This window comes from Zosterops lateralis (assembly GCF_965231275.1).
Source record: "Zosterops lateralis genome assembly, chromosome: 3".
Taxonomy (NCBI): Eukaryota; Metazoa; Chordata; class Aves; order Passeriformes; family Zosteropidae; genus Zosterops; species Zosterops lateralis.
The window spans coordinates 68,431,056-68,457,335 of NC_139764.1; the positions used below are offsets into that span (position 1 = coordinate 68,431,056).

At 41.5% G+C, this 26,280-nt stretch overlaps 2 protein-coding genes across 2 annotated transcripts in view; one reads left to right on the forward strand and one right to left on the reverse strand.

The window, feature by feature from the left end:
* Positions 1–230: 230 nt before the first annotated feature.
* On the reverse strand, positions 231–23,536 carry CEP57L1 (centrosomal protein 57 like 1). The gene is made up of 11 exons (XM_083856112.1): positions 23,487–23,536; positions 11,030–11,174; positions 9,078–9,257; positions 8,380–8,501; positions 7,841–7,957; positions 7,497–7,568; positions 5,664–5,762; positions 4,886–4,963; positions 4,551–4,783; positions 2,810–2,954; positions 231–684 (listed from the first exon to the last, which is right to left on the reverse strand). Exons 2-11 carry the CDS (start codon positions 11,169–11,171, stop codon positions 469–471), a joined length of 1,404 nt encoding a protein of 467 aa, XP_083712238.1. The 5' UTR covers positions 11,172–11,174; positions 23,487–23,536; the 3' UTR covers positions 231–468.
* A 633-nt stretch (positions 23,537–24,169) lies between these two features.
* SESN1 (sestrin 1) overlaps positions 24,170–26,280 on the forward strand; it is a gene marked incomplete at its 5' end in the record, with an annotated part of 77,603 nt that continues 75,492 nt past the window's right edge. The window contains one exon of the mRNA XM_083856441.1: positions 24,170–24,433. Coding sequence (XP_083712567.1) covers positions 24,170–24,433 — 264 coding nt within the window. The remainder of the gene's footprint in view (positions 24,434–26,280) is intronic.

The window sequence follows — 26,280 nt, forward strand, 5'->3', positions numbered from 1 at the left end:
ATTAATAATGATGAAAATATATATAAATAAAGAGACAATACCTCTTCTGCCTCTTTCACAGTGATCTGAATCTTCAGTTATTAGAGAAAGGAAGACCTTTGGTTTTATTTGTACAGAAACACTAAGTCATTCTGGGAAAGCAGGCTCTAAATACCTCCTTGGCAGCTGGGAAATAGATCACATACTATTTTAAGTGTAAAAAAGTATAAAATTTTATTTGACAAGTTTACAAATAATAACATTTCATTAGTCCATTAAAACACTTTATTACAAGGAAATGTAGTTGAGTTACACTACAGGAAAGTTAATTTTAAGGTGAACAAACTGATGTACTGGAGAGTAGGCAGTTTAGAATGTACATGTCTACTGTATCCAGTTTATTTCTAAAAGATATTTTGTACAACTATAAATTTAGTAGATGTGACACAACTTCAAAAACTTCTAACATAGCAAACTTCAGAACTATTCTCAGATGACGTCATCTTTTTTCAGAGATAGCTGAAGTTTCCTCACAGCTTTTAGCAACTGAAGAGAACTTACACTTTTCTGCCCAGGATAACACTTAGACACACTTTCCTCTACAGAGTCTGCAATCTCCTTTGCTTCCTTTTGCTCATCACACTTTAGTTTGATGTGAGCTTCCCCTTGCTTCAATGTCTGAGTTTTTCTCTTTAATTTCTGCACCTAGGAAAAAAAAATAAAAAATTACTAATTGGCATGTTACATACTCCAAAGTCTCACAGCTGTAGAGCTGACTGGACTTCTACTGGACTCCAAACTACAGATTACTAAGAGACATTAAAAAAAGAGAAAAGTTTAAACTTAGTAACCTTGCACAGTTGTCTCACTGTAACAGAAAACTGACCTTGCCCATACAGAAACCACCACAGAAAACTGACCTCACCCACACTCAATTGGTTGTTGAATTCCATTGCTCCCTAACATAAAAATGCTTGCTTGAGAGAGCTGGAATACCATCTCTCAATAGCCTATACTTACACCAATCTCTTTCCATTTCAGACTGTACTTTCCTAATAAAAAACCCAAACAACCACTAAACTTTTAAAATGTATACTGTTAATTTTCAGTTACTGGATCTAAGCAGCTTATTTTGAAGCCTCCTAAACAAAAGTGGAAAACAGAATAAATAGGGTTAATTGCTAAAGAATGTTTTTTAAAATGTCAAATAATGAGTCTTGACTTGCACTTGGTGTGAAAAGGTCACTTTCCAAAGATAAAATTATGCTGGAAGCATTCCAAATGCCAATTTAGGCTTTAAGTCCATTTCTAAAAATAATTAACTTTAATTGCGTTCTAGAACATATTATTAACTGTGAAACACAGAGACCAGCATGGCACTTTTATTATGGCAGGTTCTAAACAAAGTAATATGCATTAGAAATATTAAGATTGTCCTGTACAAAATACAAATGGAAATGTCTGTGTGCAGAAGCACCAGAAAAAAAAATACAGGCCAAGGAGTTAGAGGAAGGGCCTGTATTGATAACCAGGGCAGTAATCATACAGACATCACTATTTACAGCATTACCCTAAGGGGAGTGCTCTGACCAGGCTGTACCAGAGCACTGAGGACTTGCCAGAACATCTGCACAGTGGTAAGAAAGAGGCAAAGATGACAATAAGGCTGCACCACATTGTATGTGCTACTCTTCATCATCCCAAAATAAAGGCAAGCAGTGGCCATAAAGATATGCAAAAAAAAGAAACAAAGGTGCAGTTGCTGCCCACTGTCTTAGGTTCCTGAGGATGAAGTCAGTAAGATTTTGAGGTAAGGAGTAATACCATAACTGTTGGGTCTTCAAGAATATAAGAGTTTTATCAAAGAAACCAGCTGACATTGCCAAGAGGACTCAGCAGTCAATGCCCTTTGTCCATATTGTTAACATGCAAGTCTGACACATCTGCTATGACATAAAGCACCTCTATGCTTGCAATTACACGGACAACATAAAGTTTAAGTGAGTAAAATTAATCAAAAATGAGTATGAATAAAACTGGTCAGATTTAAATTAACTATAAACTCCTTTTTTCATAAAGTCTTATGCTGAGTTTTGTTCTGTTTCCTGTATAAGCAAAGTTCTCAGGTGAGTATTTATCTTGAAACATAAGATGAAAAACCAGAAAACAAGCAGACAGAACTATGGATTGAATGTTTAATCATATGCCCAAACCAAATAGCTACAAAAGAGTTAGGCTGTTAACTAGAGAAGAGGGATTTTATATGGGCATGTATGAAAAGTTGTCATCTGTGGTTCTAAACTAAATACTGATAGAATGAGGACAGTTTAAGGGTTAAACAAAACTGAAAGGCTTGCCCAACTATGATTTCGGAGAAGCTCTGGTCAACAGAGCAGTTAATAAAAAAGCTTCAATGTTTCAGTAATATAAAAGACATTTAATCCAGTCTGTACAGGAATTACAGCTTCTCTTTTCTCATTCCCCTGAGGGACAGCATATAAAGGAATGAAATTTCAACAGTTTGTCTTAACATGGTGAGCAGAAGTGACAGACAGTGCAACCCAGCTCTGTACTGCAGAACTGCCACAGGGCAGGAAGCTTTCCCACCAGCACATATTCCTAACTGCCAGTTGTAAGCACTTTTTCTTGATCAAATGAAGAAATTGGAGGCACAAAAATATGAGCAACAGTCTAATTATAACCACCCATACTGGAACATTTTGGCTTAAAACATTCCAGTGACATTCTAGCTGATGACAACAGGAGGCAGAGTTGTGGCAGCCTTTCAATAAGAATGTTAGTAGCTAGAGAGTTTACATTTTGTTCTTACAGTAGCCTGATGCTTTTTCAGCTTGGATATTTGTTTTCCTTTTGTCTCCATTTGTTTTACAAGGGAATCCAGCTCCTGTTCCAGATCTTCATGAGTTTGGGAGTCTTGAGTATCCTGTATCTGCTTCAGAAGTTCTTGATGCTCACTATTAAAGACAAGAATGGCAATCTAAGTATTCATTATAGTCTCTAGGATTTCTTCCTGCAGGAGTTCCTAGCCATTTTGTGCAGAATTTAGAAATTTACCATTATTTCCACTCTCACACAATACACATTAACCTGGAATATATTAACATGAGAAAGGGAAAAGGTTTTCCTGTGAGTGTGATTTTCTCATTCCTAGTTTTTAGCTGATGTCCATCTTACTTCTCCCTCTTCCCACAGGCATAACAACTACATGTGTAATAGCATGCAAAATGAGATTTTTGAAAGTGAACAGCAGCTATATAGTACAACATTTTCACTTCCTGCCCAATTTAGCACAGACTTTGAAGGCTTAGTGTAATACACAAAAGTACTTTTAAACTAGTACATTCAAGTCACAATTCTTCTGACAAATTATTCAAATTAAAATATTATACTCCAAAAGATTTACAGCAAAGTGGGCTGCTTAATTAAACTAACCAGATTAAGTAAAAGAAATTGTGTAGATCTTGATACCCAGATAGCTGAACAAGTTGAAGCCAGAGACCCCCTCTTAGATAAATAATTCCTTAACAAAGGTCAGAGCTTCTTTTCTGACTTCTGAGTAACTGCTTCTCCTTGACAGTTTAATTGAAGCAACTGGTTGTTGCTATTAAAAAAAAAGCCTGCCCTTGAACAGGCATGAGTAAGTCAGACATTGCTTTTTGAACATGAGATTGCTTGCCAGTTTAAATTTTACCACATTAAGGATTTCAAATAAGTGTCAACATCCTAACTGGTTTATTCAGCACATTCTCCTCTGTTCAAACCACAGCTCATCGAATTGACATGTCTGCTACAACCAGCTACAGAGCTTTGGGCCACAGTCCCACAAGCCTGCAGTAATGGGAAGATGCCTAAGAACACAACAGGTTGTCATCTACATTTACTTGCATGGCTAGAAAGATACATACACTCCCATCTGAAGTGTTCCACACCCTGCCCATTTTCTGGCAGGAGACTGTCCCTCTTTCACAACCCTATTACAAGACCAGCAAGTTCTCCTGCTATCAACAAGCAAAGGGTATGAGCACCAGACTGACTCAGCGCAAAGCCTCAGCAGGTACACCGGTACGGAAAGAACACGGAGCGAGAACAAAGGAACAGGAGAGATGCTGTGACAGGACTGTTCCTGCCAGAGCTGTACTAACCCATTCCACCACCCAGACTTACTGCATCCTGCAGGCCTACTCAATAGCAGCACCACCTTTGCAGCCTTCCCCAGGAGAAAAATTTTGGTTTATTCTGTACATCTCAGAACATGTTTAAAATGTCTAAAAAGCACAAGTCTGAAAGGCTTTTCATTTGCTGCAGCTGCTACTTCAGTAGCAGCTTGTTTAAATACAGGATGTGGAAGCAGAAAAACAAGACCAGTGACAGACAAGGACAGAAAGAATTTTTTGAATGAGAAAAATCCTACCAGTCAAGCCTGCTCAGGTCAGTCTGTCAGCAAGTAGTGCTACAGCTAAAACAGGCCAGGCTCTGCTATAGTACCCCGTTGCCTCTCGGGGCTACCACCGAAGTCATGTTTACTCACAACACCAACAATGGGTACTCACGAGCTCATTTGGCCCAGCTCGTCTTGTAAGGCCAACAGAAGGTCTGAAAAGCTCCTGGTGGCAGTGGGTGATGATGTGGAACAAGAGGATACAGATTTTGAAAGTGCACTGTGTCCTGAAATCCCAGCTGTAGCTCCCGCTTGTCTTCGCAATGAGACACATGGATTGCGATGCTTCATGACGTGCAACAAGCTTTGTACGTTTGCACTGACAGAATGGCTGGAGCTGACAGACTTAAAGAAGAATTATCAGTGGCTTACAGAAGTAATTAACAACTGCACAGCCTTACTCAAACTGTAGATGTCACTTTAGTGAGAACAGTGGTTTTCACCTACCTTCCCAGCCACAAAAGGTAGTTCACCAGCCTTTACATGTAATTGTGAAAGCTGCATTTTCTTCATTGTAGGATTTCTCTGCCAGAAGAGCCAGAAGAAAATATAAGACAAGAAATTCCAATCTGCTGACTCAAGAGGACAATCTTAAACGTTTTTTTAGTAAGTAAAATTCAAGTAAATGCATCACCTCAGTTTTCTTCGGCTTTAAAAAAAAAGTATTTTCCCTCCTGTATGTGTAACAAGTAAGACTTTCCAACAGCTGACACAAGTCAATTTTATTCCATATGCATGTTGGAGATTGTTTAACAATTAGGCTAACATTAAAGGAATTGAACCTTGTTTACTTAAGTTTTCAAAACCACAGTTGCAAAATTTTGACTGATCTGTAACATATGTTGCAAAATAAATTCTCTTGATTTCAGTAATCCCCCCAAAATACACCATCTTAAAATACTGGGCTAAAACTCCTTTGGAAACTAATTTTGCCGGATAAACTGAAAGGGAGTTAAGACAGGACATGGGGGATGGCAGCAAGACTTAAACAGAGGTAATTGTCAAGCTGGTTTTCCAGTGATTTCCTACTAGCCCCAGTACCATTATAAATAATGAAGGAAAAAAAAAAAAAAAGGCAAAAAAGAGTTATTTGTCACTTTAGAAGTGGAGTAAAGTGCAGCAGATGAATCAAGTGCCTCTTACATCACCATTTTTCACAAATTCCAGTCTCTATGCAAGTCAAATGCTACCAACAACAGTATGGTAATAAAAATTTCCACATTACCTTCCTAGGTTTTTTGTTCTTCCCATTTTCCTTTTCAGGTTCATGTTGAGATGTTACTAAAGACTTCAAAATTCTGTTTATATCAAATCCCATTTGAAGCTGTGGCAATAAGCAAAAAAGAAAACAACTATTTAATGTAATATTAGAAGTATGAAATAGTAAGATTTAATTAATTCCCTCTTTCATGCATGGATAAGAACCAATTAAGGGCACTATTAATTGTCCTGCTTGGAAGGCATAAGCTACTCTTAAAAACTGAACAGATTACTAGGAAGGCAGGGTATGAGGCAGATCTTGCAGCTCTGTCTTAGTATTTCTTATTTTCATATTCAGCTGCAGCAGCAGCTGTATTTTTCCACTGTGACAACCAGCAACTGAGGTAAGCCAATCCTGCCACATGCTGAGGATCTGATCATAAAATCCAAATTATATGAACATTTGGCTCTTACAATCTGGGGACAGAGAGAACTAAGCCTGTTTGTGCTACATTGAGGTCAACCCTGCTGGACAATCCTCGTATTGCTCGATGGTTCAAAGTTGCTATCAAGGCCCATGATAAACAGGATGATAATCATTCCCAATTAAACACAGGACAAGGACTTTGTTTTGGCATGTGTTACAGTTCCAGCTAAGCAACGCTGGAGGTCCACCACTAAAGTGAGAATATTCTGGCTTTTCTGTCATCACGAGGAAACGAACCATACCACACCCTGTGTGCTTCCCAGCCCAGATCCAACAGACCTAAATCCATCCTGCAGTGTATTAAGATGGTACTAACACTACTTTAGGACTCATTTTACTGCATCTAAGTCCTTTCTTGAGCAAATGTTTAGACTATCTGCTCTGGGACAATAATTCTCACCATGTTTCTCAGAAGATAAAATCTCTGTAGTAGGCCTTTTGCTCTGCAGCAGAGAGCACTCTAAGCAAGAAACCAAAAAATCTACAAGCTTTCAACCGTGTCATTCTGCTGGATTCTGGAGGTGGTCAGACATCTGGGCTACAAATCTGCATGTTATTTAAAGCTTCCTGGATTGATGAAAACCCATCATCCTTGGGGGAGGTATAAGACCTGACAGCAGTGATGAATTAAATTAAGGCATCAGCTTTGCTTATGTTCTTCCAATACTACTCTTCAGCACTGCAGCCCCCACCCCACTCCAGTGGAATTCCCCCACAACTGGTCTCTCTTTCAAGCTGGCTACTACTTATGCACAAAGTGAAGTTTGGGACATGACTACCTTGCCCCTTTAACAAAAGGTTTTATCATTTTGCTCTCTTTGGCAAATACTCCTCTCTCAGATAGATGCTGGCCCAAAAAACTGATTATGGCTTCACAGAATGAATTATACAAGATCTCATTTGATGAACAACATATCACTGATTGAGGTTTTTCCAAGTACAGCCCTATGTATCAGATTTCTACAGATCTTAACACAAAACATAATAACCAACCTCACTTGGGATATAAGGTTTTATATGTGACCACTTTTGAATTACTGAAAATTTGGTTAACCTGATTCAGTTACAGATTTTCTAATTAATTTTCTAAATTAATTTTCTACCTGGCTCACTTAGGGCAGTGTTGATGCTGATGAACTATATCACTAATACAAACCCAAGTAGAATCTTTTTTCATTGAGATATGCAACACACCTGGCAAGCTTTCTAATATGTAACTTATAACTAGGCAGTATTTCAGGAGTTCTTCCTGGGTAATAAACATGATGAGTTAAAATAATAAAGTAATAAAACAAGAAGGGTATTTTTAACAGAGAGAATAGCTTTCTTCAGTACTAAAAAATAAGACAAAATAAAATGTTTTCAGTCTACCTGAGTAGTTTTATCTTGTATTAGCTTATGCTCTTCTTTACGCAGCTTTTCTTCTAAGTGTTTGATTTTGTCCTGAATTTGAAGGCAAGAATGATTAGTCCCACTTCAATTTGTCATGCTGAGTCAGAAGTCTGGAGGAGTTCACAATTGTAATGTGGGGATAAAACTGGACTATAGGAAATTTTAAAGCCCAGACTGAAAAAAGACTCATGTACTTGAAGCCAAGGTAGCATTTAGTCAGGTATGTTTTAACACAGGTAACTTTTGCAAAACTTAGTACTACTAGTAGTATGCCACAAAATGATACCAAATGACTTTCAGACTATCATTCCATGCATGCTTACTTCAGCAATTCTCTGAGTAGCAGTAAGTTTAAGACACTCTTTTTCTAGCATTTCAATCTTTTCAAGTTTTGCATGCAGTTCCAACCGGTTCTGATCTTCCTCTTTCTGAAGCTGAGCCTGGAAAAAATAAGCAAGAATGGAGTTGGCAACTGACTGAAATTGTTTCAGACAGCAAAAAAAACCCACCAAACCACCCCACACCAGAGTAAAGGTGTTTAATTAGTTTAAATTCTATATTTTTTAAATTGCGAAGTGATGAAAAATACCAGGCAGACAAAGACAACTTAAGCTTCCAGCAGCTTTTTTGTCTACCAAGTGTGCAAGTATTAGCATGGTTTTGCTCATTAGGAGTTCCACCCAGGGAGCTTTTCATACAATTCATTCAATGGTTGTCATCAGCCATACACTAAATTGCCTCTGTTTGCTAGCAGCCTGAGCAGAGCTGAGGAAAAACAATGACCACAAAAGACTTCAGATCCTGCACATTTCTATACTTTTGAACTACATCACTACTTTGGTATAATGTTAAAGGGCTTCACCTGTTGTTCTAAAATCATTTTCTTTTCCAGTCCTGCACTGGAAACCATTTTTCTCATGTAATCCAGCTGTTTCTCCAGCAGGGAGCAGCGGGATTGTGCTGCATTTAACTGCACACTTGCATCTACAGAGAGAAGCAAGACATTGAGTACAGCAAAGGGAGCCACACATTTAGCCAGACTGTCATTTTATTGAGGAATTCTCTGTCTTCAAAAGAGGCAAGAACAGTTTTGTTAGTCTGAACAAGTCATGTGGTTAAAATGTATTTTATATATAAGACATGAGAATCAAAATGTTTTTTCAAAGCTAGTCCCTAATTTGAATTCCAAAGGCATGAGCACTGCAGTTACTTTGATTTGTATCAGCAGATACCTAACCATAATCTGAGAGAGGAGAATCTTCTCCTATCTTTTCTCAAGTTAGCAGTGTTATGTAAGCAGCTGCTTGCTTATTGTAGGAGTTAACATTCCACCTGAAACATGCTCAGTCTTTAAAATTGCTTTATGGCTTATGCAATACTCAGTTAATATACGTAAAAATATCTCAACTTGATCCACAATTATCGAGTTTCTGTCCCTCCTCAGTTCTGAAGCAAAGAACGAAAGGGGGCTGCACTAATTAGCAGTTTTTCAAAACAAAACACTCCCTGGACTGTAACTTAGTGTTGCTGTGGCTACACCTTATCACTCAAAAGAAATACCTTTCCTCTGTTGCATCAGCTCCTGATGTGCTGTGTCCTTCTCATAGGATTTGTGCTCTAAGACCCTCCTGTACTGAGCAACTGCTCTGGAGAGGCTGCACAGTTTATCTTCAGCCTGTGACTTCTCCAGCTCTAGACGGTGGATTTTTTCTTGCAGAGCTTTCAGGGCTGCCACTATAGCTAGCAAACAACACAACAGCTGCATCTTAATTAACAGTATTTTGATGATGATTATCATTATTAGAAAACACTTCAGGTCACAATACAATATCTGAATTTTCTTCCTGGGATTACTGCTAAAATTAACTACATTCCCCAGCTGTACACTAACATATGTAGAATATATATGGGAGAAAATGGACATGTTTCCTGCATAACTGAGGTATGAAGCTCTGGCCCTATGAGCAAAACTATTTTCACTCCAAATGGCACCAAGCACAAAGAAATCATGGCAAATAGAATATATAAACCCTGAGAATTCTCTTTAAATAGAAGCAGAGAACACAGGTATCCGAGTTTTGGTGTAAGGCAACTGGTCTGGACAGATTAAAAAAACATGCTCATAATGGAGACAAATTAGATACAAAGGACAATTTAGCCAAAGATACATGGTTAAATACTTTATTGTTTCAAAAGGTAATGTTTTAATGTCTAGTACCTTGTATTTGATGACTCTTTAAACCATAGAAACAAGTCTGAAAGATTTTGCTTTCAGCCTCAGATCAGTATGTGTCAAATTACGCCAAAAATAAAAGCTGCAATTTCAGCTACAAGAAAAAGTCTGCTAGCTCTCCATAAAGCACACACACCTGTGGAAGCTTAAGACATGTTCTGTAACAAGTCAAGCTAATTTTATGACATTTTATAACTGACAGTTCCTCTATTCCAAACTCTCTCATCAAAAGAATACCATCCAATATTGCTACCTCCTTAACAACTTTCACCATCCTATTACAGATCCATAAAAAAACCCCCCAAAACATCCAAAACCCAAAACCAACCACCCAAACCAAACAAAACCACACAACAGCAAAAACCAAACAAACATCAAACAAAAACTCAAAACAAAAAGCAAATACCAGAAAGCAGAAGGATGAAGTGGGACCACCTTTCCCATCTTTCTATTAGTATGCCAAACATTTCCTTAACCCCTTAGCTACATAGCACTGAACTGATCACTGTAATCACAATCACAAAAAAGCCCAAGCTCTGTATGACATAAGATCAGTAGAGAAATCACAGATTTTTCACTTGGAGAACAATGATCACATGCACACTCACAGGCTATGTCTGTGCAATGTAGCAAAGTTGTCCATGACAGTAAGTCCAAGTATGGGTAGACTTAAGACTCCCCAGGCTCTCCAGATGTGTTAAGCCACTGAGCATTTTGCCTTGTGAGCTCCAGGGAGTAGTGACCCATTCAGACACATGACAACCACATTTCATATGGACTAACTTTCATGCTAACTTTTATGGTAGTCTGAATTGTTCAAAAGTTCTCCCAAGGAAACATATCACTAAAAAAGAAACAAACCCTTAAAAGTGTTTTTAAGCTGGAGAGAGTCAGAAAGCACTATGCAAAGCCAATTTCAGGTCAGTGTGCCATACTAACAATCTTTTTTTTTTTTTTTTTACTGTATTTGAAGTCATGAACTACTTCTACTGAGTTCGAAGCATTCTCCTTTGCTTTCAGAGGAAGTCTGATGATTTTAAGTTAAACAAATTTCAAAGCCAAAGTTTACAAGGATGTTAGAAGACTTACAGAGGTTTCCATTCTAGACATATGACTTCAGGGAGACTACTCCCTCAGGACACATATACATCCTGTCTCAATGTCAGACTGATAACTGCAGCAAGTCATTGAACTCAGTCAAATAGGATGGGGAGTTTGCTCAAGAGATTTCACATGGAACAATTAAAAAGACCATTTTAAGGACATAGTTTGGCTATACCTTGGTTATTTGGGAAAGAAGGCCTATCACCAGCAGCAGCTGCCAACTTCTTTGATTCTGTATAAATAAAGGCTGCAGGAAGCATCCAATCTGGTGGCTGAAGAAAGCTTCCTATGAAACTGTTCTTTGATTCAGAATCCATAGCCTGTAGAGAGAGAGCCATTTAATGACATTATTTCTTTAACACTCTTTTTCATAAGTATGTCACTGGGCAGTCCCTGGCTCTGTTTATATCAAACCAGATCATGTACATCAAAACAGTAATAATAATAATAACAACAACATCAACAATAATAATAATACCCACACCCCACCAGAAGAATCCTGTCTTTCAATGCAATTCCAAAGCAATGTCTTTCATAACACTAAACATAGCTTCCTTTGAGTGACCAAAATTTTCCAAGACTTTTCTAGATGCTTTCTAATAACTTACGCTGATTTTTGTCCTTTTAAAACCCAAGTATTAAGAGCCTTTGCTACTAACTGTTTTACAGACTTCCATGTCTTGACTCTAAGTGCTCCCTGCAGAGCAAACATTCCAGGTTTTACAGCCTGTTTCCATTTGCAGCCTCCTTAGTGCTCTTCTCCCCATCTTTTTGGATATAAAACCAAATTACATATGGTAAATAATTTACCATTATTACATAATAAAGATACAATTCTCCACATTTAGTGTTGAGATAACAGGAGGATATTTAATATGCAATATACCCAGTATTATCTCCAGTATCAGGTGCATGTATTAAGTCCTGTTTCTTCACTTCCTTTCTGTTCCACCCTTCCACATTCTTTGTTTTATGAGAAGCAAATTTGAAGACAGTTCACATCCTGTCAAATAGCAATTTTTCTGGATACTCAAGACATGGACAGTGAAATGTGCAGAAAGTGCTTTAGGCTAATACAACCTCTAGGAAGTTAAAGCAAGTTTGAAATCATCCTGCAGTTACCTATCAAAGTAGTATAAAGCATTTCACTTGATACATTGTAAGAAATGAAGAGTCTATACAGCTTCAGCTAATAGAAAAACAGCTTATTTGAAGGTTCAGTGATATAACAAATATGATTATTGGATCATTTGTGTTTAACAGCTGGCAGGTCTTTCGACCATGTCCAACAGCACAAGGGGCAATGGCATGAAAGGCACAAAGCAGGGAGCAGCAGAAACCTCAAAACATGGATAAGAAGGTTCTGAAGCCACAGAGGTGGTCAGGACCAAGACAAGACAGGAGATGGTCCTGGCATGGCACAGTGCACCAGTATGGAGTTCCAGAAAAGAAGAGTTAAGCAAGACCTAAAAATTTTCCTGCTGCTATACAACCCCTTCACATCAATGATGAAAAAGACTAGCAAAAAGAAGTCCATAAAAATGAGCATATGCACAGGCAAGAAGTTTCCTACCACTGCTGTGAATAAAAGGCAACTTTGGAAACAGCAGAGGAAGGAGGTGGTTTTTGCTCACACTATCCAACCTTCTGGCAGTTGGCGTAAGTGGAGACTCAGTTTTCCAACATCCTCCAGTGGAACACGGCTCCCCTGCATGCCCACACCGCTACATATCAATTACTTTCCTTATTACTTTCATATAAACAAGTTTTGCTGTTTCCAAGGAGATGGGCCTGTGGACAGTTGTAAGGAGGGCAGTGATCTGAAGCAAATAATGAATAAAAGAGGGAATAAAGCAGCAGAAAATTTGAGTTTGTGGACAAGCTCAGTAATACAAAGCTGTGGGGGCATGGGGGACACCTATTTGGCAGAAAGGGAAATAAAACCCCTTTAGTTCTGCAAGTGAAACCAAAGGGAAGTGAAAGAGGCCAGCTCACCTGCCTGGTGGTGGTGATCCAGCTAATCCGGTGTGGGCTTCAGCACAAAACCCACTTTGCCAGTACAGCAGGGATAACAAACACCCTCCAGCTGGAGGGGGGAGCTCCCCAAGCTGCTCCTAAGAGCACAGGCTCAGCAAAGGGTGTGAAAGAAAACAGCAGAGGACCGAGACACCTGTGTTTGCAGAAACTCTGCTGCAGACACAGCTACAGACGCCTTGCTTTACTACAGCTTCCTCAGATACAGAGGCTGTGTGGAGCAGCTCAGGGCATGGTTGCTATAGTGCTTTGAGGCTGTGTCAGCATAATTACTCTGGTAGAGGTGCTCTGGTGGAGGCAAGTCCTAATATCTCAGCAGGTAAATAGAGTTTATAGCAACCAAACTGCACAGAAGGAACGTCTACAACACTGCAGAGCTTGGGCAAAGAAATGCGTGCCAGGAAAAGGACCCGGTCACTCTAGACCAGCAAGACATCACTAAACATCCTGGCCCCTTCCAGCCCACTGCAACAAGAAACTTATCAGGAAATAATTAAGCAGTTTGACGTATGCTTGAACGTCAACTGTCCTACCACCAACATTTCCCCCCCAAGTATTTAAGCTTCTATAAAACCATCACAACCAGGTTTGCTTTCTAAAAAGTCTTACACAGCAATCTCAAACCACTCTCTTATTCCATGGTGCTGCTGCCATGGACACCTGGTACACAGCTCTAGAGAGGTGCTTTAAAGTACATATTGCTTCCCAAACAGCAATGTTTGTACTAATGTAACTCCACAAGGCTTAGGGGGATTTAGCACTTGAACAACACTCGTTAAAGCAGCCAGAATATCGTTGTTTAGACAAGCCCTTGGTTGAGGAAAGCTGTGCACTCCTTTGAGTTTGGGCAAGAGCCAAGGGAGAAGTATGCATATTAAACAGAGGCTGACAAAATACCCCAGTTACATGCAGAGGGGAGGGAAAGAAGGAAGAAATGCCTCACTGCCACCCCAGCAGCCTACACTGCTGCAGTGAGCAGAGTGAAGCACTTGTGTTGTGCAGGTCATACCTGGAGTCAACACTGGCCCTTTGGGTTTTTTAATGGGAACTGGCACAGCCGATGTTGGTGGATGCAGCAGTGATGCTCAGATACCCGGTGTTATTTTACCCAGAAAATTACAATGTAACTGGTTCCAACACCAGCTGCATCAAGCCTGCGGTAACTTATTTGTCCCCATGAACTTAACACGGGTCTCTTCCAACTGGAAATATTCTGTGATTAAACATCAGCCTGGGCAAGCCAGCTATGTTTTTCTCCAGGTCTGAGCTAGGAGGCTCATGGAGTTCTGTGCCACACATTTGCAACCCCGTGCATGGTGCACGATGCCAGGCACAGCACATTAGCTCTGTGACAGCACTGCATTAATGCAAACACTCTGCCCACCTCTTGCCTTGCTGCAGCTGGAGTGCTCAGCCCTGGGGTGTGGGCATGAAAAGGGCTGGTCCCTTAAGTGGGACCCCTTCTGCCTCTTGTCTCACTATCACACACAGGCTGAGAGTGAGCTTGCACAAAGTACACTGGGGAGCAATCCCACCATCAGGGCCATCCCTGTATGTGTGAGGTTTGTGCCTCAGGGGAGAGCAAGCAAACTGGAGTTTGGTACTGTAAGACAAACAGAATTTCCCATTTCATCACAGTCATCTAAGTACTAATACAATTTACCTTTATACCATTTCTATTTACTTTTGCTGAATATGGCCTGCAGTAAATGCCAGAGAACTGGATTGGGTTGCTGTAAAAATCAATTGGCATTTTAGTTACTGCTGTCTGGCCCAAGCAAGTACACTAACAGTGGAGAATTACTGAACACAACTGAAATCCCAACTGGTTACAGAAAGACTGCTTATGACTTCTTCATCATCCTCCTCCCCTCCTCTGTGTTTCTCCCCTCCAATGCAAGCCACTTCATTACAAAGTTTCAAAAAAATGTCTCCTGAAGTGAAAAGTCCAGAAACATTTTGACACACATACAATTATGTCTCATACGATAAAGCAGCATATGGAAAAGCTTTTTCCACATGTAAGCAATAGCAGACTCAGGGAAATATACTGGCTTAACAGCCTCCCAAGACACACTAAATGAATTATGTGACAATGTAAGGGATACTTCCACTAAATTCTCTGATGTTTGCTATCTCACAGGAATACCAGGTCATTCAAATTGCTGTGAGGACAACCTTCCAGAACCAAAGAAAGAGATGCTGTCAGAACACCTTCAAAGAGAAAGAAGAAAAAGCAGATAAAAGCATTTTTCAGAAAGAAATACAAAGATATCTATCTTCTGGCCTGACCTACTGGGCATGCACAATTTATAGAGTTATTTTTTGATAACTGAAAACAAGGTCTTAGATGAACCAAGGACTGATTCAGTGTTTATCTGACATAAGTTCTAAAGAACTGCCTCAACACAGGCTACACTGAAAAGCTCCCAAAATTCTGGCTGCTCCCTTATCTACTTGAGCCAAGCCTTGCTGGCTAATGGTTAAGCGAGAGGCCATTTTTGTGACACAGTCCAAACTGGGGTATTTTTTCCCCTTTCACTTTCCTTTGAGAACTGGGAGAAAAGCTTGGTCAGCTGTACTAGCTATGCTGCAACAGTCAGCCTTATTCCCAGCAGACATAGAACAGCCCTTCCACAGAGGAAAAAAAAAGAAATAAATAATGTTGTGGGCAAACTGCATTGTTGTTTTGGGAACACCCAGTCTCCAGCATCCTGACACAACCATTTAATCGGCCTCAAACACATGGCAACGCTTGGGACATATCTAAGCAGCTGATATTCCCATGTCTCTTCTAATATAAGTGAATTAGTCATGAAATGATGGCAGCTGCAAAACGAATAGGAAGTGAAACCCAACTTAATCAATAAAGCATTTCAGTGTGTTTTTTAAATTTCCACTTTATTTAAAGTTCAGAGCAAATGGCAAAAATTTAATAGAGAAACTAAGGAACCTGGGAGTGTTTTGACAAACTGACACAGCCAAATCATGGGAGGCAGTTTGTTGTACAAACTGCAAGATACATACTGGCAGTTCAGAACTGGATACATAAAGGTTAAATTTCCAGTCTCTTCTTTGATACTACTGTAGCAAAGCCCATCCGTTCCTGAATATCAAGTCTTGTGCAGAACTTTCATACAATCATTATTTTTCATTCTTAGAAGAAAAGGAAAAGAAATGGCATTCTCTGTTTTCTCATATAACACCATAGGTACTGTCAAGTAAGATAAAACCTGGCATTTTAATAAAAAAATCCCCAAACCACAAACAATCCAACAAATGCCCAAAACCCCTAAGACTTTTCACTGTGCCAGCATTTCACTTCTAAAGCATTCACACTGATATTTCTCTAGATCCTGTTTGCTAGAGAGAAAAGAGAGAACAAAAAAAAAAAAAAAAAAAAAAAAAAAAAGGGAGCAAGAAAGAAAATGGAATGAGTTAAATGAGTATTTTGTGGACAAGGCAAAGAAGAAAAAACCTGGTGGAGAAAAAAAATATGATTTTTTAAACAACTTTTTGGGGAATAGATTCTAACCTGGCAGTGTATCAAGCATGCAAACTTGGGTCAAAATATTATTAGAGTTTTGCTGTTTTATTCAATGAGTACAGCAGACCAAATTCCTCATCCAATTGGGCTCTCATCCAAAAGCACATGATACACTCACAATCAGCCCTTGGTGGGGAAATAAAGTTGGTGCAAATTGCTTTAACCCCTATGTGCAGATGATAACTGAACTTAGCATTTAGAGGAGAAAGACTGCAAATTCCTATCTAGTAATAATTGCTATCTTAGCATGAAAACATTTAGCCTGTAATACACTATCAAAATAATTACATTTACATATCTTCAATCAGTCCAAAGTAATCAAATAGACTCTTTTTGTAATAAGCATCAAACAAAACCCAAATACTATAAATGGTCACTAATATATTTCCTCACTTCACTCACAGTTCTAATCATCTTCTTTCATGTACCTACTGTTACATTGGGGGTTTGTTCCTTATCTCGTCTCCCTTTATTGTATTTATATGATCCTGTAGCTTTGTTCCTTGCCCTGTGCCATTTGGTATTCTTTTCCCTACTCCTTCTTCTAGCATAAAAAGTTAGGATTTTTTCCAAGTAAAAATACCCATTTCCCGCCCCCAACAAGATTAACTATCAAGTTTCTTCCTTTTATACTTAAAATCCAGTTCCAAGAGATGCTGCTTGCTCTTTGTATACTGACTGACATAGAAATTGAAGGTGTTCTCCTCAGTACTCTACATGAAGAATGTAAAAGGCTGCTCTTTCTGTCCGCGGTTATTTCCTGCTGATGCCATCATACTATCTTCCATATGTAGTTTCTTTAGTTTAGTGTGTCCTGATAGATTGGAAGGCAGGAAGAAATTACTGGCTTTGGCTAGAAATCCTTGGGGAAAAAAAAGGAAGGTTGGCTGTTGTGTAAAGGGAAGGCTTTCAAGGGTAACTGACTCCAATACAAAACACTGTATCTCTGCACAGGCAGAATAATTAGATATTAGAAAAGCAAATGCAAAATGGAAAAGGCATATTAGGGTAGGGCAGGGCAAATATAAGGGTGGGTTGAAATGACAATCATAGTGAAGAAATGTAAGAAGGTAGGGGATGATTATTGCAGGTGTTGATGCATTCACAGTAAACACTTTTACTGCGTGATAATTTTCACCTTTTATGTCTCAAATATTTAATGGTTTCACTGAAAGATGGTTTTGAACGTTGCAACTTGCCCTCTAGGCAGATGAAACACACAGATTGTGTCCCCACTGTTGCCTTGGAATTTATTTTTAAAGTAAACTTCTGTTTTTACCAATACTTTCTCAGGGAAAGGTGTAAGTCTCTTCATCCACTATTCTTTAACCTAGCCTAAAGATGGAGTAGGATTAGATTATGATAGATAGCCACAAAAGCCTGACATGGATGAGCAGAGAAACACAAAGAGGGTAATTATTCATAGGATTTGTCTCTTTTTTACCAATTACCGCACCTACATTTTTTCATATATTCCTGTGCTACCGATAGCTGGCACCTGGCAAGGAACAAAAACTCTATTCTGTATTTGTACATCAGGCAGCCTAAGAAACAGAATGAGGAAATTAAAAAAAAAAAAAAAAGTTAGCAAGGAAAAGATAAGTTTCACACCAGGCAATAAATTATTCCCAAAATCATATTTTGTCTGAAATAGTTGTCTTTCAATTTGCAGGAAAAAAAAATGAAAGCAGATCTGAGTTAGAGCAACTCCTCAGTCTTATTTTGGAGACCTGTTTTGTTGAAGTATGATTTTAAAAAATACCATCTGTTTACGTGACTCAGAATAATCATAGCAATTCTAACATCCACATTGCACATCATGAACAGGCATAATATTCTAGGTATTAATGCCAAATAGTTTGTATATCATATGGTATAATGAGTATTCAAAAATGCAGAAATGTTTTTATCACTGCTTCTGCCCTGAGTTGCCTGGGGAAACTTAAAACAGTCAAAGGCATTACTTGTTTCATATAATCTGTGTATTTAAACTTGCATGGCTTTGGAGATACAGAAAAAGCAAATCTGAGTAAGACGCTACAAAATTCTGTGCAATGTTGCAGGTAGAAAACTAACTTCAATAGATTATAAAGTTTTTAATAGGCATTTCTTCCCTACCAACTATATGTAGTTTCTGAATGCAAGGAAATTTAGTGGATCCCTAGGTTCTTGACTTCAGTTCTTGCTGTTCTATGTGACCTTAATAAATCAGAGGGTTGGGACTGATAAGGGACTGATGTTTCAGGATACATGACCCTTTCAGCCTCAGGGCTGAGTGTGGTAATGACAGGCTTACATTCCCTGCATGAAAAAGAAATGCAGGTATAGGTCCAAAACAAGCAGCATGCTCAGTGAGGAGCTAACAAGAGCTTCAGTTTGGGGTAAGGAAAGTGAAGACAGACGTGGGCGAAGTCCCATTCTGGTGCTTGGCACCTTCTATCTTTTTTGGACTGAGAATTTGGAGTCCTCTTCTGGCAGCGAGTGCCAAAATCTGTTGTTTAAAACAATGAATAAAGAGTCCCTGTAGTTTTTCTGGTCTGTGACTCCAGTTCATGTGGCTGCTGGTCACAGCATTTTTCATTGTGTTATTGCTGGAAAACACCAAGGTCGGTGTTAACAGCCTGCCAAAGGTGCTTAAAGGGCCTTTTGGGCTGTCAGCAGATACAAAATTCCCAATAAGCAATGCTCCTTTTCTTTTAAAGTGCAGCTGGAGGAAACAGTGTCCACCTTCTCTGTGCTGCTACCCAGTGGTCAGAGCATTGGCCAGGAAGTGGGAGTTCCTGGTGAGCATTCATGCCTCATCCCTGACCACCATGCTAGACTGGGAGGAGGAAGAGCAGGAAGGAAACAGGGAGTCACCACCTTTTCGTTTGAAGTTATGACCCTGTTCCAAAAAGCATGTAAGTCTCGAACAAGGACAAGGCAGCTGAGGTGAAAGAGAGTAAAACAAGGAGGTGTCTTTCTCATCTAGTTCAGTCATCAAAACAGGGTCCTCGGGTTAATTTATGCATTTCTGTAGTAAGTAGTTCCAGGATAAAAAACAGCACTGGCTTGGGAAAAGCTATCAGAAACCAGGAATAAGTGCCCACAGATCCTTGTGTCTCTTTCCTTCTAGTTCACACTAGTGCCATGCATCTGCCATCCTTTCCAACAGGACATAAATTCAGCAACTGAGGTGATGATGCTTCCCTTCCATTTTGCAATCCTTGTGAGCACCTAGGACACTCTCCTGGTAGTTAGGAGATGTTGATGTAAATGCCTTTGAGCTAAAAGGCAATTCTTTAATCCCTGGGTTACTGTACTGAAGGTGAGCACTCTACCAAATTCTGCCAGGCACTGAAGCCATCTGTGGCTACAAAAGAAGAACATGACTTGTTGGGCTTGGAGAGCTTCCACTCAGCAGGACCTCTCTTACAGCTGCTCCACCTACTTCCTAGATCACAAATGGGAACAAAGGGGAGACAGGTTACAAGGTGCCCAGTTTGGGGCAATTCTGAACACTTCTATCCAGAAACAGATTTAAAAGAGTTCAGGTAGCTGCTTAGAGGAGTTTTTCAGAACTGCACTTTTAGCTTACCCATACTGTTTTCCTAGTCCTCAGTGTTTTAGGTTGTATTTATACAGTTGAGTGCAGTCAGAGAACTGGCAAAGTGCAGCAGGACTTTAAGTGGCCTGTAGTTCTGGCCCAGTTCTAGTTCATAGCCCAGCTCTTCCCAAAGCAACCCACTCTCCAGCATAAATTATTCCAAAGACATTCTGCATGGAAGATTTGGTCTCCTAAGGAGAAGCTGGTGTCTAATTTACCCATCCCTGCTGTATTCATGACCTCTAAGGAGGCAGTGTGGCAGGGTTTGGTACAAATGTACAATTGCAACACAGAACAGGGCAGAATATATTAGATGTACAAACACATACTCAGAAGCAAAAAAGGCCACATCTTCTCCCAAACAGAATGTTTTGGGCTTGACACCAAGCTTGAGCCTGGGTTCAAAGGCAGTAGAGGAGTAGCCTCTGGCTTTTTGGTGTCTCTTTGCAAAACAGGAGCCACAGAACTCTGTTTTCTCAGAGGGTAGCTGTGAGGAAAAATGCATTTTACTCTGAAGTGCCATTTATTGTGGCAACATGCCAAAACACAGATCTAAAAAGGGAGGGTGAACTTTTTGAAGAGTCGTTCTATGCTAGGTATTAAGCAATTGGAATGAAGTAAGCCTTAACAAAACCAGGTGTAAAGGAACATACTTGAAGGAATGTAATTTAAAAAGGAGTTCCTTCTAGACTGCACAAGTTTTACTGTGGTATTATCTGCTCTCCAGTATTTGACTAAATGCATTCTGGAGTAAAATGCTCTCTTGTGACATACAGAAACTGGAATGAACTTTTAAAAGTAAATATAATATATTTTAGATCTTATATCTTAGAAGGGACATGAATACAATTACTAGATACTGTATTTTCAAAAATAATTCTGCTTTTGGATGTCATCTCCATATGGCTATAGAAGTCCTTATCTAGTTAAAAAAAAAAAAAAAGGAAGTTGATAAATCATGAAGGAAGGAAATACTGAGGTTTAAAACAGCCACAAATTTGTTTTTCTTCAGCTTATCATTTTGAAAACTCAACGGCTGTAATTCTGGATGAGTTGCCAGATTGTTTCCTTCATAATTCTGCCTTGCTCTTATCCATTCTTTAGGGATCAAAAACAAGCATATTAACTTCAGTCAGTGAACACGCAAATCAAACAAACACATTCCCCTAACTTTGGGCTCTGATTAATTCCACTGGTAGCCTTTGACCCTGATTTCCACAATGTCTTGCAGTGCATAAAGAAGTCTGACCTGGTATCAGAAAACTGCAGAGATTTGGTTTGGAAAAAAAATAAAGCCATCCTCATGGCTATTCCCTATGTGCTACATTAAAATCTATAAAACAAAGAGCTGAAATCTGAAGTTTAAGCCTTGGAGCCAGTTTCACAATCTGTTTCCTGTAGCCAGAGTTCATTTGGAGCCAGTGGAAAAAACAGCTTCTAAAAGATAAAAGGCAGTGCTGTGACTTTCAACCAGTCTTGGCATTCAGTGTGTGAATACAGCTGCACCAAAGTCTAAAACACCAAAGCTCCAGTTCTGATTTGGTTCACTCTACTGATCTTGGATGGATGGAGTCATTGTCAGAGACACCCAACCACTCATGATGGGAAAAATAAGATCTAGCCAACTTCTGGAGATCAAAATTTAGATAGAAACAAAGCAAATAGATGTGACAGGACCATTCACAGGAAAATGGGAGACCATAACAAGTGACAACAGAATGGGATGGGAAGCTAAAGTGGTAGCTAATGTAAAAACAAAACAAACAAACAAACAAACAAAACAAACAAACAAACAAAAAACAACCAACCTCCAACAACATAAAAGGCACTGGCAGAACTATTTTCTTTGAACCCATCAGTTATGATGGGTGGAGGCCTGGAGTGCTTAGAGAAGTCAAGACTCATATTTATTACAGGTAGTGCTGATTTCAGCAGATACATTGTTCACCAGGGTGCCAAAGGCCTGGAGGAAGCAGCTGCATGAAGCAGTCCAGGCCTGTCCACCCTACTGAACAATGGCAGTGCAGCCTCCTTGCAGAAAGGATTTTATGGGAAAAAAAAAGACTGGTCTTGCTTCAAAGGTACAGGTAAATGCAGGTTTTAAAGAAACAGTTCCAGAAAACAAAGGGATGTCAGGTGAAGAGATCAGATTCTTTACAAATAAGAGAGCTGTGGATGGATGGTGTTGGTGAGCCAGCCCAGGCTCCCTTCCTGGACCCAGAAGTGGTTTCTGTGTCTTTCTGTGGTATGAGAATGGCTTACTCTGCATTTACCTTCAGTTTTGACATCTGAATTTTAGAGTGGGAAATGCGTATGTGAGAAGCTAAAAATAATTGTGCAAGACCCTATGTAGGCCCAATGTCCTGTTTCTAATTTACCCCCAAGTATTCTTTTGCCTTTCTGTATACTCAAAATTTTAGTGTCATGATTGCTTCAGTGTGACAGCTGCAAACAGTTCTGCTTTTGTTTTCTTCTGCTCTTGTCTGCCAAGAGGTGAACTGGATCAAGAAACTGACTTGGCTTAAAATTAAAACTTATCATAAACAGAACCTTTTTTTTTTTTTTTTTTTTTTTTTTTTTTTTTTTTTTTTTCCCTGAAGGAAAAGCAAGGGAAACAGCAACACCAGCCTCTTTAGTGGCAGATTACACTTAATCACAGAACGGCTGAGCTTGGCAGGGACCTCTTGGAGGCCATCTGGTCCAACCCCCCACTCAGGCAGGGCCACCTGGAGCAGCCACCCCAGGCTGCCCCAAATCCAGGAAGCTTTTGGGTATCCCCAAGGACAGCAAGTCCCCAACTTCCCTGGGCAGCCTGCGCCAGCTCTTGGTCACCCTCACAGTAAAAGAAATAGTGCTTCCTGATGTTCAGTGTGAGTCCCCTGCCTGTGACACTGTCACTGGGCACCACCGTGGCTCCAGCCTCACTGCGCCTTTCCCCTGGGCACATCCAAGTGTCCGGATACACACGGGTAAAACTCCCACCCCGCTCCCTCCCCGCCCCAGCCTCGTCTTCTCCAGGTTCTTCAGCCCCTGCACAACTGGGATTAAAAAACCAACCAAACAAAAAAACCAACAAACAAACACCCCACCCCCCTACCCCCCATCCCCAGAATTAACTTGGATAAAAACACCGCGGAACTCCTGCTCAATGCGAATATTCCGGGGATTTCCCCCCCAACCATCCCTCCTCTGTCCCAAGCGATGACGGGACTGTATTTCGGCAGTGCCGGCAGTTGTTTCCGTTCTGGCAGAGCGCTCACTGAGGGTACATCCATCCATCCCCTGCCCCGCCCCTGACACGCCTTGGCGGTCGCTGGAACACGTGCGTGTTTAAACGCTTGCCAGTCAAAGCTCCCAGGCAAACCCGCTACGGGGGCTGCTTCACCCCCGGCTGCCGCCAGCCATCGGCGCTCCATAACCTGCAAAATCCCCCCAAAACCCCACCAAACAGGACAACGGGAATACCGTGTGCGCATCCCGCAGCAAACGCTCTCCTTCCCCGGCAGGATCCTGGCCCTGCGCCGCGCTGCCTGCCGGGACACGTAGTCTTCCTCCGCGAAGACCGCAGCAGCGCCCTTCGGTCGGACTACATATCCCAACAGCCCCTCCTGGCGCTGCCCCTCCCCGCTGCCATTGGGCCCCCCGGCTGCGAGCGCCGAAAGACGATTGGCTGGCCATCATGTCTGTCATGCGGGCTCCCCACGCTGGGCAGGGCTCTCTCCCCCCACCCCGAGTGAGGGGACGGCCGGGGGTCGGCGGCGGCCCCGGCGGGGAGGGCTGAGGGGCCGCCCCAGGAGAGGCAGGGCCGGGGCCGCCCCTTCCCTCCATGCCCGGGGCAGGGAGGAGGAGCCGCCGGCGCCGCGGGGTGGTGGCCGCCCCTCTCCCCGCCGGGAAAGGCGAAGCCGCAGCGGCGCCGCTCGCTGGGCAGCCCCGGCGCGGGAGGGCGGCGGCGGCTGTCGGGGGCACCGGCCCGCGCTGCCCCCCATGCGGTGCGGGCAGCGGGCTCTGCGCTCGCCGCGGCCGCGCTCGTCGTCGTCTGTGTGGGCGGGCTGGCGGCTGCCGGGAGCCCGCCATGGGGCGGCCGCGCCGGGGCCGCTGAGGAGGAGGAGGCGGCGGCCGCGGCCGGGGAGCGGCGGCCCGGCGGCCCCATGGAGGAGCGGGAGGGCGAGGTGCGCTGGGACGGGCTGTGCAGCCGGGACGCCGCCGCCCGCGACGCCGCCCTGGAGACCATCGGGCAAGCCGTGCTCCGCCGCGCAGAGAGCATCGCCGCCGGGGCGGCCGCCGACGGGCTGCCCCTGCCCGCCGCCCGCGACCGGCTGGGCGAGGCGCTGGCCCGCCTGCTCATGCTGTCCAAGAGGTGCCCCTTCCCCGACGTGAGGGAGAGGAGCGAGGCCATCCTCAGCCGGGTGCAGGTGAGCGCCGCAGACCGCCCCCTTCGGCTCCGGGACCCGGCCGGGCCCGGGGCTCTCCGGCCCCGTCCCACGCAGGGGTTTCATCTCTCCGACGGGGTGATCCACCCTGACAGATTTATTTCTCCAGTTAATACGTGCTGAGTGGTTTCCACCCCTACCGCTCTCTCCCCGAAGAAACATTTGGAAAAGCGTTATTAAAAGGCCGGAGGGAGGGAGGGGGGAAATATCTCAGTGGAGGCGCTCAAAAAAACACCTGGATGTGTGTCCTGTGTCACCTGCTCTAGGTGACCCTGCCTGGGCAGTGAGGGTGGACTGGATGATCTCCAGAGGTCCCTTCCAGCTCTAACTATTCTGTGAAAAAGCACGAAGTCTTTCAGTGCAATCCAGCAGGGAGGATTTGGCAATGAATGGCTGGAAAGTTGGGGCGTCCCCAAGGAAGCACTGAAATGACAACTTTAACACTCTGGTTTCTGTATGACCAGTGCTGTGGTATTACCTGGTTAGCTTTAACAGAAAAGCAGGAAGGGTTGGGGTATTAGTATTGCCCCTTGAAAATATAAATGGGAAGTTTTGGAGCTTTTAAAAGCCATATGAACTTGTTGTTAAGGCAGAGCCTGTCAGAATGTCCTTCTTGTTGTTTATTGGTAAATAGTTTCTCCACTGGCATCGACAGGATCCAAACTTTTTTTTTTTTTTTTCCACAGCTCATAGGCAGCCTAGCCAGTAGAGGATTACATTTACTGACCTAATGCTAACAAAAATAAAATTTACTTTGTACTCTTCCACTCTTACAGTCTAATTATAGTTACTTGCATTGCAATTGTCTTGCTCACCTCAGGTTTTAGCACAGGTTTTGGAATTCTTGTGTCAGCGGGTCTGTCAGCACTGCTAAAAATACTGCTTTTAGCTGCAGAGTAGGAAAAGGAAATTCGGGTATTTCTTTTAATCACAAGTGAATACACAGAGCTGTGCTTGGAGATAGCTGCCTGATTCTCACTACTGTGCTTTTTCTCCCTGAACTTCAACAGGTTGAACGTAGGGAAATCCAGGGAAACAACAAATAATAATATAGGAAAGTATCATAGATACAATAATGTATACATTATATGCTAAAGATGTATAACATAAAAACCATATGTTATCAGATATATAGAAACACATTCTGGGTTTGGGTTATTTGAGTTGAAAAAGTCTCTGTTTATTTTGTCCAAATTCTCAGTAGTGTGCAGTGTAGCTTATTTTTACCCAGTTTAGGCTGTGTGTGGAGTTTTTCTCAAAGCTGATGGTTTCACATGGTCTAAGTGAAAAGCTTGACAGCTTTTCTTTAAAAACTGAAGCCAGTGGAATAATCAGCCAGCTTAAACTTGAATATTGAGTTGAAAATTTAATCCGGCATCTTCCCTGCTAAAGGTTCTTAAGAGAAGCGAGTTTGTTACCAGTGAGACTGATGAGTCACTGCAACAGACTGCTAAGGGAAGACTTGTTTATGTCAGGTTCAAGATATCAGAGTCTATTCAAAGGCCAAACAGATGGTGATCTCTCACCTAAATTTTGGGAGGAGGTCAGAATACAGGACTGGCTGACTCCTTTTTAGGTTTTCATGTATTTGAAATTAGTGGCCTGTTCAACTATTAGTGTGGTTTAGAAACTTTGTCACTAGCTTTTCTTTTAACGAGGCCAAAAACTTCTGGCAGAAAATGTCCATCTTCATACAGCAAATGCAAGTTCAAATACCGTGGTCACTGCTGACTTGATTAATAAACAGAGGTTATTAAACACAGGTGAAAAGTTTAATAGCTGTGAAACCAACTGTATACACACAAGGTGCAGTAAAAGTTTACCAGCAA